This window comes from Gymnodraco acuticeps, unplaced genomic scaffold (assembly GCF_902827175.1).
Source record: "Gymnodraco acuticeps unplaced genomic scaffold, fGymAcu1.1, whole genome shotgun sequence".
Taxonomy (NCBI): domain Eukaryota; kingdom Metazoa; phylum Chordata; class Actinopteri; order Perciformes; family Bathydraconidae; genus Gymnodraco; species Gymnodraco acuticeps.
Window position 1 is genome coordinate 77501 of NW_022990920.1, and position 15709 is coordinate 93209.

A 15709-nucleotide genomic window follows, 5' to 3' on the forward strand; every position below is an offset into this window, starting at 1 on the left:
TAAAAGTAGAAGTACTCAGATCTTGTACTTGAGTAAAAGTAGAAATACTCAGATCTTGTCGTAAAAGTAGAAGTACTCAGATCTTGTTATTGAGTAAAAGTAGAAGTACTCAGGTCTTGTTCTTGAGTAAAAGTAGAAATACTCAGATCTTGTAGTAAAAGTAGAAATACTCAGATCTTGTAGTAAAAGTAGAAATACTCAGATCTTGTACTTGAGTAAAAGTAGAAGTACTCAGGTCTTGTTCTTGAGTAAAAGTAGAAGTGTTGTGGAAATAATTATCATAAGACGCCAATTAGTAACATACAGGACAAACCTCGATGTCTGTTTACCTTCTTTAAGGACACAGGCGGCTTAGCCAATAATGTTATTGTTCCCATTCTGTGACCGGTCAATACTGGGATACAGATGGTCTGTGTTGTGGGTACAGTGGGACACTTCCTTCTCTGTATTTGTGGACTCCAAGGTAAAATCTTCGAGGTCATAAGTGTCCGAGGCAAGTAGCTCTGTGTTCCCACACTGTTTAGGCTATCTCCTCAAATATGTTGTTTACTCTCTGCGAAACCAGTTAGATGGGCTGGCAAGAGAGAGGCTCTCCAGAATTGACGTGGCAACTCTACCGTGAAGTCAGAACCTCTGACTCTTGGACTTGTGATGTGAATCCTCCGGCCGTTAACTCCAAATAAACCATCATGTGTTTGACATCAAAGCTACTGCTCTTCCCGTGTCTCCTTCCTGAGTCGGTGACTCCCACTGCATAGCTACACAGAAGTTTCCTCTACAAGAAGTACTCAGATCTTGTTCTTGAGTAAAAGTAGAAGTACTCAGATCTTGTACTTGAGTAAAAGTAGAAGTACTCAGATCTTGTACTTGAGTAAAAGTAGAAGTACTCAGATCTTGTAGTAAAAGTAGAAGTACTCAGATCTTGTACTTGAGTAAAAGTAGAAATACTCAGATCTTGTAGTAAAAGTAGAAGTACTCAGATCTTGTACTTGAGTAAAAGTAGAAGTACTCAGATCTTGTAGTAAAAGTAGAAATACTCAGATCTTGTACTTGAGTAAAAGTAGAAGTACTCAGGTCTTGTTCTTGAGTAAAAGTAGAAGTACTCAGATCTTGTACTTGAGTAAAAGTAGAAGTACCAGAGTGTAGGAATACTCTGTTACAGTAAAGGTCATGAATTCAAAATGTTCCTCAAGTGAAAGTATAAAAGTATTCTCATCAAAATATAGTGAAAGACAGTAAAAGTAGTCGTTGTGCAGATTGGTCCATTTCAGAATAATATATATGATATGTTTTATAATGATTGATCATGAAAGTGTTCTCAAAGCTGGTAAAGGTGCAGCTAGTTTGAAGTACTTTGTATACTGCAGGGTAGCTGGTGGATTTACTCCAGGTGGAACTAAAGTCTGATTCAACACTTGATTATATTTCACATCATTCATCCAGATCTGTGAAGTAACTAAAGGGATTAAATACATGTAGTGGAGTAGAAGTACACAGTAGCAGAACAGTGAAATACTCAAGTAAAGTACAAGTACCTCATAATTGTACTTAAGTACAAAACTTAGTTACTTTACACCGCTGGTTATCAGTAGTAGTTGTAGAATCAGTAATGATAATAGTGATGGTAATATTAATAAAATACTTTGAGATGTTGTATGTAGATCTAAACTGCATTTTCAATATATATATATAGTAATATAAAATCAATTGAGATAACTAGAAGGAGAAAAAAGGCAAAATGATTCAAAAAGACCCAAAACAACCAGAAATATCACAAAATGTTTGAGAAAAGTCGCAAAAACACTGCAAATGGTGCAAATTGATCTAAAAGACATAGAATATGATCCATCAGAGACAGAGAGACCAGTAGGAGATGCAAGGTGATCCATCAGAGACAGAGAGACCAGTAGGAGATGCAAGGTGATCCATCAGAGACAGAGAGACCAGTAGGAGATGCAAGGTGATCCATCAGAGACAGAGAGACCAGTAGGAGATGCAAGGTGATCCATCAGAGACAGAGAGACCAGTAGGAGATGCAAGGTGATCTATCAGAGACAGAGAGACCAGTAGGAGATGCAAGGTGATCCATCAGAGACAGAGAGACCAGTAGGAGATGCAAGGTGATCCATCAGAGACAGAGAGACCAGTAGGAGATGCAAGGTGATCCATCAGAGACAGAGAGACCAGTAGGAGATGCAAGGTGATCCATCAGAGACAGAGAGACCAGTAGGAGATGCAAGGTGATCCATCAGAGACAGAGAGACCAGTAGGAGATGCAAGGTGATCCATCAGAGACAGAGAGACCAGTAGGAGATGCAAGGTGATCCATCAGAGACAGAGAGACCAGTAGGAGATGCAAGGTGATCCATCAGAGACAGAGAGACCAGTAGGAGATGCAAGGTGATCTATCAGAGACAGAGAGACCAGTAGGAGATGCAAGGTGATCTATCAGAGACAGAGAGACCAGTAGGAGATGCAAGGTGATCCATCAGAGACAGAGAGACCAGTAGGAGATGCAAGGTGATCCATCAGAGACAGAGAGACCAGTAGGAGATGCAAGGTGATCTATCAGAGACAGAGAGACCAGTAGGAGATGCAAGGTGATCCATCAGAGACAGAGAGACCAGTAGGAGATGCAAGGTGATCCATCAGAGACAGAGAGACCAGTAGGAGATGCAAGGTGATCCATCAGAGACAGAGAGACCAGTAGGAGATGCAAGGTGATCCATCAGAGACAGAGAGACCAGTAGGAGATGCAAGGTGATCTATCAGAGACAGAGAGACCAGTAGGAGATGCAAGGTGATCTATCAGAGACAGAGAGACCAGTAGGAGATGCAAGGTGATCCATCAGAGACAGAGAGACCAGTAGGAGATGCAAGGTGATCCATCAGAGACAGAGAGACCAGTAGGAGATGCAAGGTGATCCATCAGAGACAGAGAGACCAGTAGGAGATGCAAGGAGATCCATCAGAGACAGAGAGACCAGTAGGAGATGCAAGGTGATCCATCAGAGACAGAGAGACCAGTAGGAGATGCAAGGTGATCCATCAGAGACAGAGAGACCAGTAGGAGATGCAAGGAGATCCATCAGAGACAGAGAGACCAGTAGGAGATGCAAGGTGATCCATCAGAGACAGAGAGACAAGTAGGAGATGCAAGGTGATCCATCAGAGACAGAGAGACCAGTAGGAGATGCAAGGAGATCCATCAGAGACAGAGAGACCAGTAGGAGATGCAAGGTGATCCATCAGAGACCAGTAGGAGATGCAAGGTGATCCATCAGAGACAGAGAGACCAGTAGGAGATGCAAGGTGATCCATCAGAGACAGAGAGACCAGTAGGAGATGCAAGGTGATCCATCAGAGACAGAGAGACCAGTAGGAGATGCAAGGTGATCCATCAGAGACAGAGAGACCAGTAGGAGATGCAAGACGATCCATCAGAGACAGAGAGACCAGTAGGAGATGCAAGGTGATCCATCAGAGACAGAGAGACCAGTAGGAGATGCAAGGTGATCTATCAGAGACAGAGAGACCAGTAGGAGATGCAAGGTGATCTATCAGAGACAGAGAGACCAGTAGGAGATGCAAGGTGATCCATCAGAGACAGAGAGACCAGTAGGAGATGCAAGGTGATCCATCAGAGACAGAGAGAGACCAGTAGGAGATGCAAGGTGATCCATCAGAGACAGAGAGACCAGTAGGAGATGCAAGGTGATCCATCAGAGACAGAGAGACCAGTAGGAGATGCAAGGTGATCCATCAGAGACAGAGAGACCAGTAGGAGATGCAAGGTGATCTATCAGAGACAGAGAGACCAGTAGGAGATGCAAGGTGATCTATCAGAGACAGAGAGACCAGTAGGAGATGCAAGGTGATCCATCAGAGACAGAGAGACCAGTAGGAGATGCAAGGTGATCCATCAGAGACAGAGAGAGACCAGTAGGAGATGCAAGGTGATCTATCAGAGACAGAGAGAGACCAGTAGGAGATGCAAGGTGATCCATCAGAGACAGAGAGACCAGTAGGAGATGCAAGGTGATCCATCAGAGACAGAGAGACCAGTAGGAGATGCAAGGTGATCCATCAGAGACAGAGAGACCAGTAGGAGATGCAAGGTGATCCATCAGAGACAGAGAGACCAGTAGGAGATGCAAGGATCGATCCATCAGAGACAGAGAGACCAGTAGGAGATGCAAGGAGATCCATCAGAGACAGAGAGACCAGTAGGAGATGCAAGGTGATCCATCAGAGACAGAGAGACCAGTAGGAGATGCAAGGTGATCCATCAGAGACAGAGAGACCAGTAGGAGATGCAAGGAGATCCATCAGAGACAGAGAGACCAGTAGGAGATGCAAGGAGATCCATCAGAGACAGAGAGACCAGTAGGAGATGCAAGGTGATCTATCAGAGACAGAGAGACCAGTAGGAGATGCAAGGTGATCCATCAGAGACAGAGAGACCAGTAGGAGATGCAAGGTGATCCATCAGAGACAGAGAGACCAGTAGGAGATGCAAGGTGATCCATCAGAGACAGAGAGACCAGTAGGAGATGCAAGGTGATCCATCAGAGACAGAGAGACCAGTAGGAGATGCAAGGTGATCCATCAGAGACAGAGAGACCAGTAGGAGATGCAAGGTGATCCATCAGAGACAGAGAGACCAGTAGGAGATGCAAGGTGATCCATCAGAGACAGAGAGACCAGTAGGAGATGCAAGGTGATCCATCAGAGACAGAGAGACCAGTAGGAGATGCAAGGACGATCCATCAGAGACAGAGAGACCAGTAGGAGATGCAAGGTGATCAATCAGAGGACAGAGAGACCAGTAGGAGATGCAAGGTGATCCATCAGAGACAGAGAGACCTCAGTAGGAGATGCAAGGTGATCCATCAGAGACAGAGAGACCAGTAGGAGATGCAAGGTGATCCATCAGAGACAGAGAGGACCAGTAGGAGATGCAAGGTGATCCATCAGAGACAAGAGAGACCAGTAGGAGATGCAAGGAGATCCATCAGAGATCAGAGAGACCAGTAGGAGATGCAAGGTGATCCTATCAGAGACAGAGAGACCAGTAGGAGATGCAAGGTGATCCATCAGAGACAGAGAGACCAGTAGGAGATGAAAGGAGATCCATCAGAGACAGAGAGACCAGTAGGAGATGCAAGGTGATCCATCAGAGACAGAGAGACCAGTAGGAGATGCAAGGATGATCCATCAGAGACAGAGAGACCAGTAGGAGATGCAAGGTGATCCATCAGAGACAGAGAGACCAGTAGGAGATGCAAGGTGATCCATCAGAGACAGAGGAGACCAGTAGGAGATTCAAGGCGATCCATCAGAGACAGAGAGACCAGTAGGAGATGCAAGGTGATCCATCAGAGACAGAGAGACCAGTAGGAGATGCAAGGTGATCCATCAGAGACAGAGAGACCAGTAGGAGATGCAAGGTGATCCATCAGAGACAGAGAGACCAGTAGGAGATGCAAGGTGATCCATCAGAGACAGAGAGACCAGTAGGAGATGCAAGGAGATCCATCAGAGATAGAGAGACCAGTAGGAGATGCAAGGAGATCCATCAGAGACAGAGAGACCAGTAGGAGATGCAAGGAGATCCATCAGAGACAGAGAGACCAGTAGGAGATGCAAGGTGATCTATCAGAGACAGAGAGACCAGTAGGAGATGCAAGGTGATCCATCAGAGACAGAGAGACCAGTAGGAGATGCAAGACGATCCATCAGAGACAGAGAGACCAGTAGGAGATGCAAGGTGATCCATCAGAGACAGAGAGACCAGTAGGAGATGCAAGGTGATCCATCAGAGACAGAGAGACCAGTAGGAGATGCAAGGTGATCCATCAGAGACAGAGAGACCAGTAGGAGATGCAAGGTGATCCATCAGAGACAGAGAGACCAATAGGAGATGCAAGGTGATCCATCAGAGACAGAGAGACCAGTAGGAGATGCAAGGAGATCCATCAGAGATAGAGAGACCAGTAGGAGATGCAAGGTGATCTATCAGAGACAGAGAGACCAGTAGGAGATGCAAGGTGATCCATCAGAGACAGAGAGACCAGTAGGAGATGCAAGGAGATCCATCAGAGACAGAGAGACCAGTAGGAGATGCAAGGTGATCCATCAGAGACAGAGAGACCAGTAGGAGATGCAAGGAGATCCATCAGAGACAGAGAGACCAGTAGGAGATGCAAGGTGATCCATCAGAGACAGAGAGACCAGTAGGAGATGCAAGGTGATCCATCAGAGACAGAGAGACCAGTAGGAGATTCAAGGCGATCCATCAGAGACAGAGAGACCAGTAGGAGATGCAAGGTGATCCATCAGAGACAGAGAGACCAGTAGGAGATGCAAGGTGATCCATCAGAGACAGAGAGACCAGTAGGAGATGCAAGGTGATCCATCAGAGACAGAGAGACCAGTAGGAGATGCAAGGTGATCCATCAGAGACAGAGAGACCAGTAGGAGATGCAAGGAGATCCATCAGAGATAGAGAGACCAGTAGGAGATGCAAGGTGATCTATCAGAGACAGAGAGACCAGTAGGAGATGCAAGGTGATCCATCAGAGACAGAGAGACCAGTAGGAGATGCAAGGAGATCCATCAGAGACAGAGAGACCAGTAGGAGATGCAAGGTGATCCATCAGAGACAGAGAGACCAGTAGGAGATGCAAGGTGATCCATCAGAGACAGAGAGACCAGTAGGAGATGCAAGGAGATCCATCAGAGACAGAGAGACCAGTAGGAGATGCAAGGAGATCCATCAGAGACAGAGAGACCAGTAGGAGATGCAAGGTGATCCATCAGAGACAGAGAGAGATCACAAAGACACAACATGTCTATAAAGATGCAAAATTAACAACACATGTCAGCCACTCTCTCACTCTCTCACTCTCTCACTCTCTCACTCACTCTCTCACTCTCTCACTCTCTCACTCACTCTCTCACTCTCTCACTCTCTCACGCTCTCACTCTCTCACTCTCTCACTCTCTCACGCTTTCACTCTCTCACTCTCTCACTCTCTCACGCTCTCACTCTCTCACTCTCTCACTCACTCTCTCACTCTCTCACTCTCTCACACTCTCACTCTCTCACTCTCTCACACTCTCACTCTCTCACTCTCTCACTCTCTCACGCTCTCACTCTCTCACGCTCTCACTCTCTCACTCTCTCACTCTCTCACTCTCTCACGCTCTCACGCTCTCACTCTCTCACGCTCTCACTCTCTCACTCTCTCACTATCTCACTCTCTCACTATCTCACTCTCTCACTCTCTCACTCTCTCACTCTCTCACTATCTCACTCTCTCACTCTCTCACTCTCTCACTATCTCACTCTCTCACTCTCTCACTATCTCACTCTCTCACTCTCTCACTCTCTCACTCTCTCACTATCTCACTCTCTCACTCTCTCACTCTCTCACGCTCTCACTCTCTCACGCTCTCACTCTCTCACTCTCTCACGCTCTCACTCTCTCACTCTCTCACGCTCTCACTCTCTCACGCTCTCACTCTCTCACTCTCTCACGCTCTCACTCTCTCACGCTCTCACTCTCTCACTCTCTCACTCTCTCACTCTCTCACGCTCCAGCAGAACATATTCATAAGTGCAGAAACATCGTTCAGTCAAAGCAGATCAAACAGCTGCTGTGAGTGAGTGAGTGTGTGAGAGTGTGTGTGTGTGTGAGTATGTGTGTGTGAGTGTGTGTGAGTGAGTGTGTGAGAGTGTGTGTGTGTGTGAGTATGTGTGTGTGAGTGTGTGAGTGTGTGTGAGTGAGTGTGTGTGTGTGTTACCTGTACACCTGACATGTTGAAGGAATGTACCTGCGATGTCTCCCTCTTGTGTCTCTGTGAAACATCACTGCCACCGTTACCATGTGTGAGTGTGATGGATTCAGGACTATCGATAATCATAATAATAGATTTGTAAAGCGCCTTTCAAGACCCAAGGTGAACATGGTGAACAAACAAACAAACAAATAGGGCTAATAATAAAGTAAAAGTGAAATAGCAGTGTGATGGGTTAGGGGTCAAAGGTCATGGAGAACAGGTGAGCTTTGAATGAAGACTTGAAGTATTCCAGCCGGTGGTTGATGTCTAAACAGAAGCTGAATGAACCTCTGTTTCTCCTGTAATGTTCCCAGACTGAAGGATGACTCTTGCGTGGATCCTGAAGGTTTCCTTCCTGGCTCTCGCTCTGTGGAGTCCAGCGAGAGGCCAGAAGAGGAAGAGGAAAGGGCAGAGAGACGACAACCAGGTCCTCCGCAATGAGGCCAAGAGTACGTGTTTAAAGCCATGAAATACATTATTCTATCCAGATCCTTTCTACAGACCTTCCTTTGAAGCCGTCTGACTGCAGGTTGTAAACCCTCTGTCTCTCTGCTCCTGGTCCAGCCCTGATCTGCCCGGTGGAGCTCATGTTCATCGTGGATGGTTCGGAGAGAGCCAAGTCTCTTCTGTTCGAGCGCCAGAAGGCCTTCATCCTTCGGTTCAGCTCCAGACTCACGCAGCTGCATTCGACCGGCTGGCGTCTGCGTCTCCGTCTCGCCGCGCTGCAGTACAGCAGCTCCGTCTCCCTGGAGCACAACTTCAGAGACTGGCAGGACCTGGACGTGTTCCAGAGCCGCGTTTCCTCCATGGCGTTCATCGGACACGGCACCTTTTCGGCGTACGGTATCTCCAACGCCACGCAGTTATTCGGGCGCGAGACTTCCTCCAGCAGCCTCCGGGTAGGGCTACTAATGACGGACGGATCGGATCATCCTCGAAGTCCCAGTGCTGTTGCTGCTGCCGCTGAAGCCAAGCAGCAAAACATCCGGATGTTCGTCCTCCGGCTCTCGGACCTACCGACGAACGCACAGATGAGCGAGAAACTGAGGTCCATCGCCAGCGCCCCGCCGCAGAAACACCTGCTGAGTCTCACGGACAAACAGCTGGACGACAAACTCTTCAATGAACTGGTGAGTGTGTGGGGGGGGGGAGTAAAAACAGGACTGAAGGTTTTTTGCTGTCCCTATTGACTTCAATGTTGGATTCTTTGTTCACCGTGGAGGCATGAGCGTTTTCTTCCAGCATTCAAGTTACCACAGGCTGAGTCTTTCACATAGTGGCTCACTGTGGGGTTCAAGTATTGAAACTGGTGGGATGAAGTTAAACGATGAAAGCAACAAAAGTAAAACAGACCTGAAAACAAGCCACGTTTCAGCAACTCTTGGTCCGAGGTTGAGTCTTGTTTTGTCTTGAGTTAACTATTCCTGCAGGTTTGGACTTTAAATAACTGACCAACCGTCTTTGTTTTCTTCCAGAACACAATTGTAAAAACTGGGGTGAGTACCATGATCATTATTTCATTACATTACATTACATTGCATTTAGCTGACGCTTTTATCCAAAGCGACTTACAATAAGTGCATTCGACCAGGAAGACACAACCTTGAAGAAAACAGAATCATATAAGTACATCAGGTTTCATAGAGCCAAACATTTCAAGTGCTACTCAACTGGCTTTAGATAAGCCAGTCCTTTATTAGTATAAAAGTGCTTCGTTAATAGTTCTAACGCTCGAAGTGGAGTCGAAAGAGATGAGTTTTCAGTTTGCGCCGGAAGATGTGCAAGCTATCCTCACATGATCATATTCTGTGTTATTATTTGAGGTGTGGTCACTTGTTCACGCACAACGAAGGCCTTATCCTTTCTCTGCTGTGTATCTCAAGCACATCGTCGATTCAGTTCTTTATATGTTCATTATCTCTCGTGTCTTTATTTCAGTGCCCTCAGCCGAAGTCCTGTCTGTGCGAGAGGGGGGAGAGGGGGCATGCAGGAAACCCGGTGAGTGGATAATCGCATCCTAAGTTGACAAATATGAACTATATATTATCGTCTGATTGCAGAAGTTTCTATACTTAGTACTGGATTGCTTTGAGTGATACTTAGGAGCCACAACACGTATTCAGCCTGATGGAAGGCCACACTGAACACATTCGTTTATCATCACTTCCGGCCATGTTACCCAGGTTGGGTCTCGTGGTTTTTAGTCCATCTGTTCAAGGCTTCGAGACAGAGAGGGTTCGTTAGGCTCCGATAACTTCTGCATCCACTCCAACGTGGACTCGTCACAACGAGGAACCTGATTCAGTCACTTGAGGAACCAGCTTATTCAGAGTTTGGTTTCTGTGGCTCTTAGTAAATGCTGCCATGTCTCCTCAAGTTGCTGAATCTTCTCTAAACGCTGCATGTGTTGTCAAGTTGCTGAAGATGTTTCTGAGTGTGAACAGGAACATTTGGGTTTCTATATCTGCATCCTTTCAAGGATTCAAGGACTCAAGCTACAGTGTAGATATGTCAATGAACTTCTGAGGTCACAGGCTCCTCCAACAGATCAAATAGTTAATAGTTTCTGAGCTGTAGCACAGCTAGCCACGGTTAGCTTCACTCTCCCAGCCTCAGGCGTCCACTAGCGGGTGCGTCTGGCCTACGTTCAAAACCCCACAAAGAAAAGGATGTGAGGCGAGCAGGAAACGTTCCCACAGTGTAAGTGTAGCAGGTGGTGCGGGGGCTGAAAGGGCTGTTTTAGAAAGAAGCAAAGGTCAACGATGGAAGATTACACACGAGCAAAACACGGGAGATCTGAGGTGGAGGTCTTTGTTGGCCGGGGGGTTACAGACGGGTCGCACTCAGACTCACCTTCTCCTAACAACACAGTCCGGACTAACGAGGGGGCCCAAATATTCTCACTCTGCCCCTCTGCTTTCATGTCGGGGCAAAAAGGGTTTTGAAAGATATTCAGAAGCTCTCAGAAAATCTTTCAAAAGAAATTGAGCTAAAGTCAGAAATCTGAAGAAAAAAGAAGTAATAATTTAGAAAAAAGTAACATTTCTGAATACATTTTTGGCTTAGTCAGAATTCTGAAAGAAAATCATGACATTAAGGATCTGAAGCCATACTTCTGTATTCTACTTGAGTGAAGGATGTGTGTACTTCTACTTGAGATGAAGGATGTGAGTACTTCTACTTGAGTAAAGGATGTGTGTACTTCTAACTTGGAGTGAAGGATGTGAGTACTTCTACTTGAGTGAAGGATGTGAGTACTTCTACTTGAGTAAAGGATGAGTGTACTTCTACTTGAGTAACGGATGTGTGTACTTCTACTTGAGTAAAGGATGAGAGTACTTCTACTTGAGTAAAAGGATGGTGGTCTACTTCTACTTGAGTAAGGATGAGTGTACTTCTACTTGAGTAAAGGATGTGTGTACTTCTACTTGAGTAAAGGATGAGTGTACTTCTACTTGAGTAAAGGATGTGTGTACTTCTACTTGAGTAAAGGATGTGTGTACTTCTACTTGAGTAAAGGATGTGAGTACTTCTACTTGAGTGAAGGATGTGTGTACTTCTACTTGAGTGAAGGATGTGAGTACTTCTACTTGAGTAAAGGATGAGTGTACTTCTACTTGAGTAACGGATGTGTGTACTTCTACTTGAGTAAAGGATGAGAGTACTTCTACTTGAGTAAAGGATGTGTCTACTTCTACTTGAGTAAAGGATGAGTGTACTTCTACTTGAGTAAAGGATGTGTGTACTTCTACTTGAGTAAAGGATGAGTGTACTTCTACTTGAGTAAAGGATGTGTGTACTTCTACTTGAGTAAAGGATGTGTGTACTTCTACTTGAGTAAAGGATGAGTGTACTTCTACTTGAGTAACGGATGTGTGTACTTCTACTTGAGTAAAGGATGAGAGTACTTCTACTTGAGTAAAGGATGTGTGTACTTCTACTTGAGTAAAGGATGAGTGTACTTCTACTTGAGTAAAGGATGTGTGTACTTCTACTTGAGTGAAGGATGTGTGTACTTCTACTTGAGTAAAGGATGAGTGTACTTCTACTTGAGTAAAGGATGTGTGTACTTCTACTTGAGTAAAGGATGAGTGTACTTCTACTTGAGTAACGGATGTGTGTACTTCTACTTGAGTAAAGGGTGTGAGTACTTCTACTTGAGTAAAGGGTGCGAGTACTTCTACTTGAGTAAAGGATGAGTGTACTTCTACTTGAGTAAAGGATGTGAGTACTTCTACTTGAGTAAAGGATGTGAGTACTTCTACTTGAGTAAAGGATGAGAGTACTTCTACTTGAGTAAAGGATGAGAGTACTTATACTTGAGTAAAGGATGTGAGTACTTCTACTTGAGTAAAGGATGTGAGTACTTCTACTTGAGTAAAGGATGTGAGTACTTCTACTTGAGTAAAGGATGAGAGTACTTCTATTTGAGTAAAGGATGAGAGTACTTCTACTTGAGTAAAGGATGAGTGTACTTCTACTTGAGTAAAGGAGGTGTGTACTTCTACTTGAGTAAAGGATGAGTGTACTTCTACTTGAGTAAAGGATGTGTGTACTTCTACTTGAGTAAAGGATGAGTGTACTTCTACTTGAGTAACGGATGAGTGTACTTCTACTTGAGTAAAGGATGTGTGTACTTCTACTTGAGTAAAGGATGTGTGTACTTCTATGAGTAAAGGATGAGTGTTTACTTCTACTTGAGTAAAGGATGAGTGTACTTCTACTTGAGTAAAGGATGTGTACTTCTACTTGAGTAAAGGATGTGTGTACTTCTACTTGAGTAAAGGATGTCTGTACTTTTACCTGAGTAAAGGATGTGTGTACTTCTACTTGAGTAAAGGATGTCTGTACTTCTACTTGAGTAAAGGATGTGTGTACTTCTACTTGAGTAAGGATGTGTGTACTTCTACTTGAGTAAAGGATGTGTGTACTTCTACTTGAGTAAAGGATGTGTACTTCTACTTGAGTAAAGGATGTGTACTTCTACTTGAGTAAAGGATCGTACTTCTACTTGAGTAAAGGATGTGAGTACTTCTACTTGAGTAAAGGGTGTGAGTGAGGTGAGTACTTCTACTTTGAGTAAAGGGTGCGAGTACTTCTACTTGAGTAAAGGATGAGTGTACTTCTACTTGAGTAAAGGATGTGAGTACTTCTACTTGAGTAAAGGATGTGAGTACTTCTACTTGAGTAAAGGATGTCTGTACTTCTACTTGAGTAAAGGATGTGAGTACTTCTACTTGAGTAAAGGGTGTGAGTACTTCTACTTGAGTAAAGGGTGCGAGTACTTCTACTTGAGTAAAGGATGAGAGTACTTCTACTTGAGTAAAGGATGAGAGTACTTCTACTTGAGTAAAGGATGTGAGTACTTCTACTTGAGAAAGGATGAGAGTACTCTACTTGAGTAAAGGATGAGTGTACTTCTACTTGAGTAAAGGATGTGTGTACTTCTACTTGAGTAAAGGATGTGAGTACTTCTACTTGAGTAAAGGATGTGAGTACTTCTACTTGAGTAAAGGATGAGAGTACTTCTATTTGAGTAAAGGATGAGAGTGTACTTCTACTTGAGTAAAGGTGTGAGTACTTCTACTTGAGTAAAGGGGGCGAGTACTTCTACTTGAGTAAAGGATGAGAGTGTTGCTACTTGAGTAAAGGATGTGAGTACTTCTACTTGAGTAAAGGAAGTGAGTACTTCTACTTGAGTAAAGGATGAGTGTACTTCTATTTGAGTAAAGGATGAGAGTACTTATACTTGAGTAAAGGATGAGTGTACTTCTACTTGAGTAAAGGATGTGAGTACTTCTACTTGAGTAAAGGATGTGAGTACTTCTACTTGAGTAAAGGATGAGAGTACTTCTATTTGAGTAAAGGATGAGAGTACTTCTACTTGAGTAACGGATGAGTGTACTTCTACTTGAGTAAAGGAGGTGTGTACTTCTACTTGAGTAAAGGATGTGTGTACTTCTACTTGAGTAAAGGATGAGTGTACTTCTACTTGAGTAAAGGATGAGTGTACTTCTACTTGAGTAAAGGATGAGTGTACTTCTACTTGAGTAAAGGATGTGTGTACTTCTACTTGAGTAAAGGATGTGTGTACTTCTACTTGAGTAAAGGATGAGTGTACTTCTACTTGAGTAACGGATGTGTGTACTTCTACTTGAGTAAAGGATGTGTGTACTTCTACTTGAGTAAAGGATGTGTGTACTTCTACTTGAGTAAAGGATATCTGTACTTCTACTTGAGTAAAGGATGTGTACTTCTACTTGAGTAAAGGATGTCTGTACTTCTACTTGAGTAAAGGATGTGTACTTCTACTTGAGTAAAGGATGTGTGTACTTCTACTTGAGTAAAGGATGTGAGTACTTCTACTTGAGTAAAGGGTGTGAGTACTTCTACTTGAGTAAAGGATGAGTGTACTTCTACTTGAGTAAAGGGATGTGAGTACTTCTACTTGAGTAAAGGATGTGAGTACTTCTACTTGAGTAAAGGATGATGAGTACTTCTATTTGAGTAAAGGATGAGAGTACTTATACTTGAGTAAAGGATGAGTGTACTTCTATACTTGAGTAAAGGATGAGAGTACTTCTACTTGAGTAAAGGATGTGAGTACTTCTACTTGAGTAAAGGATGGAGTACTTCTACTTGAGTAAAGGATGTGAGAGTACTTCTACTTGAGTAAAGGATGTGAGTACTTCTACTTGAGTAAAGGATGTGAGTACTTCTACTTGAGTAAAGGATGAGAGTACTTCTACTTGAGTAAAGGATGAGAGTGTTGCTACTTGAGTAAAGGATGTGAGTACTTCTACTTGAGTAAAGGAAGTGAGTACTTCTACTTGAGTAAAGGATGAGTACTTCTACCTGAGTAAAGGATGAGAGTACTTCTACTTGAGAAAGGAAGTGTTGTACTTCTACTTGAGTAAAGGATGTGTGTACTTCTACTTGAGTAAAGGATGTGAGTACTTCTACTTGAGTAAAGGATGAGTACTTCTACTTGAGTAAAGGATGTGTGTACTTCTACTTGAGTAAAGGATGAGTGTACTTCTACTTAGTAAAGGATGAGTGTACTTCTACTTGAGTAAAGGATGTGTGTACTTCTACTTGAGTAAAGGATGAGAGTGTTGCTACTTGAGTAAAGGATGTGAGTACTTCTACTTGAGTAAAGGATGTGAGTACTTCTACTTGAGTAAAGGATGTGAGTACTTCTACTTGAGTAAAGGATGTGAGTACTTCTACTTGAGTAAAGGATGTGTGTACTTCTACTTGAGTAAAGGATGAGTGTACTTCTACTTAGTAAAGGATGAGTGTACTTCTACTTGAGTAAAGGATGAGTGTACTTCTACTTGAGTAAAGGATGAGTGTACTTCTACTTGAGTAAAGGATGTCTGTACTTCTACTTGAGTAAAGGATGAGTGTACTTCTACTTGAATAAAGGATGAGTGTACTTCTACTTGAGTAAAGGATGTGTGTACTTCTACTTGAGTAAAGGATGTCTGTACTTCTACTTGAGTAAAGGATGTGTGTACTTCTACTTGAGTAAAGGATATCTGTACTTCTACTTGAGTGAAGGGTGTGAGTACTTCTACTTGAGTAAAGGATGAGTGTACTTCTACTTGAGTAAAGGATGTGTACTTCTACTTGAGTAAAGGATGTGAGTACTTCTACTTGAGTAAAGGATGAGTGTACTTCTACTTGAGTAAAGGATGAGTGTACTTCTACTTGAGTAAAGGATGTCTGTACTTCTACTTGAGTAAAGGATGTCTGTACTTCTACTTGAGTAAAGGATGAGTGTACTTCTACTTGAGTAAAGGATGTCTGTACTTCTACTTGAGTAAAGGATGTCTGTACTTCTACTTGAGTAAAGGATGTG

The 15709-nt window shown here is 43.8% G+C and overlaps 1 protein-coding gene across 1 annotated transcript; it reads left to right on the forward strand.

Moving 5' to 3' along the window:
- Positions 1-7803: 7803 nt before the first annotated feature.
- Positions 7804-9843, forward strand: col28a1a (collagen, type XXVIII, alpha 1a; the record flags this gene model as incomplete). Its single annotated transcript, XM_034234006.1, has 4 exons — positions 7804-8294; positions 8410-8975; positions 9321-9341; positions 9784-9843. Coding segments are annotated over exons 1-4 (774 nt in total), but the record flags the coding sequence as incomplete, so codon positions are not given.
- Positions 9844-15709: the final 5866 nt, after the last annotated feature.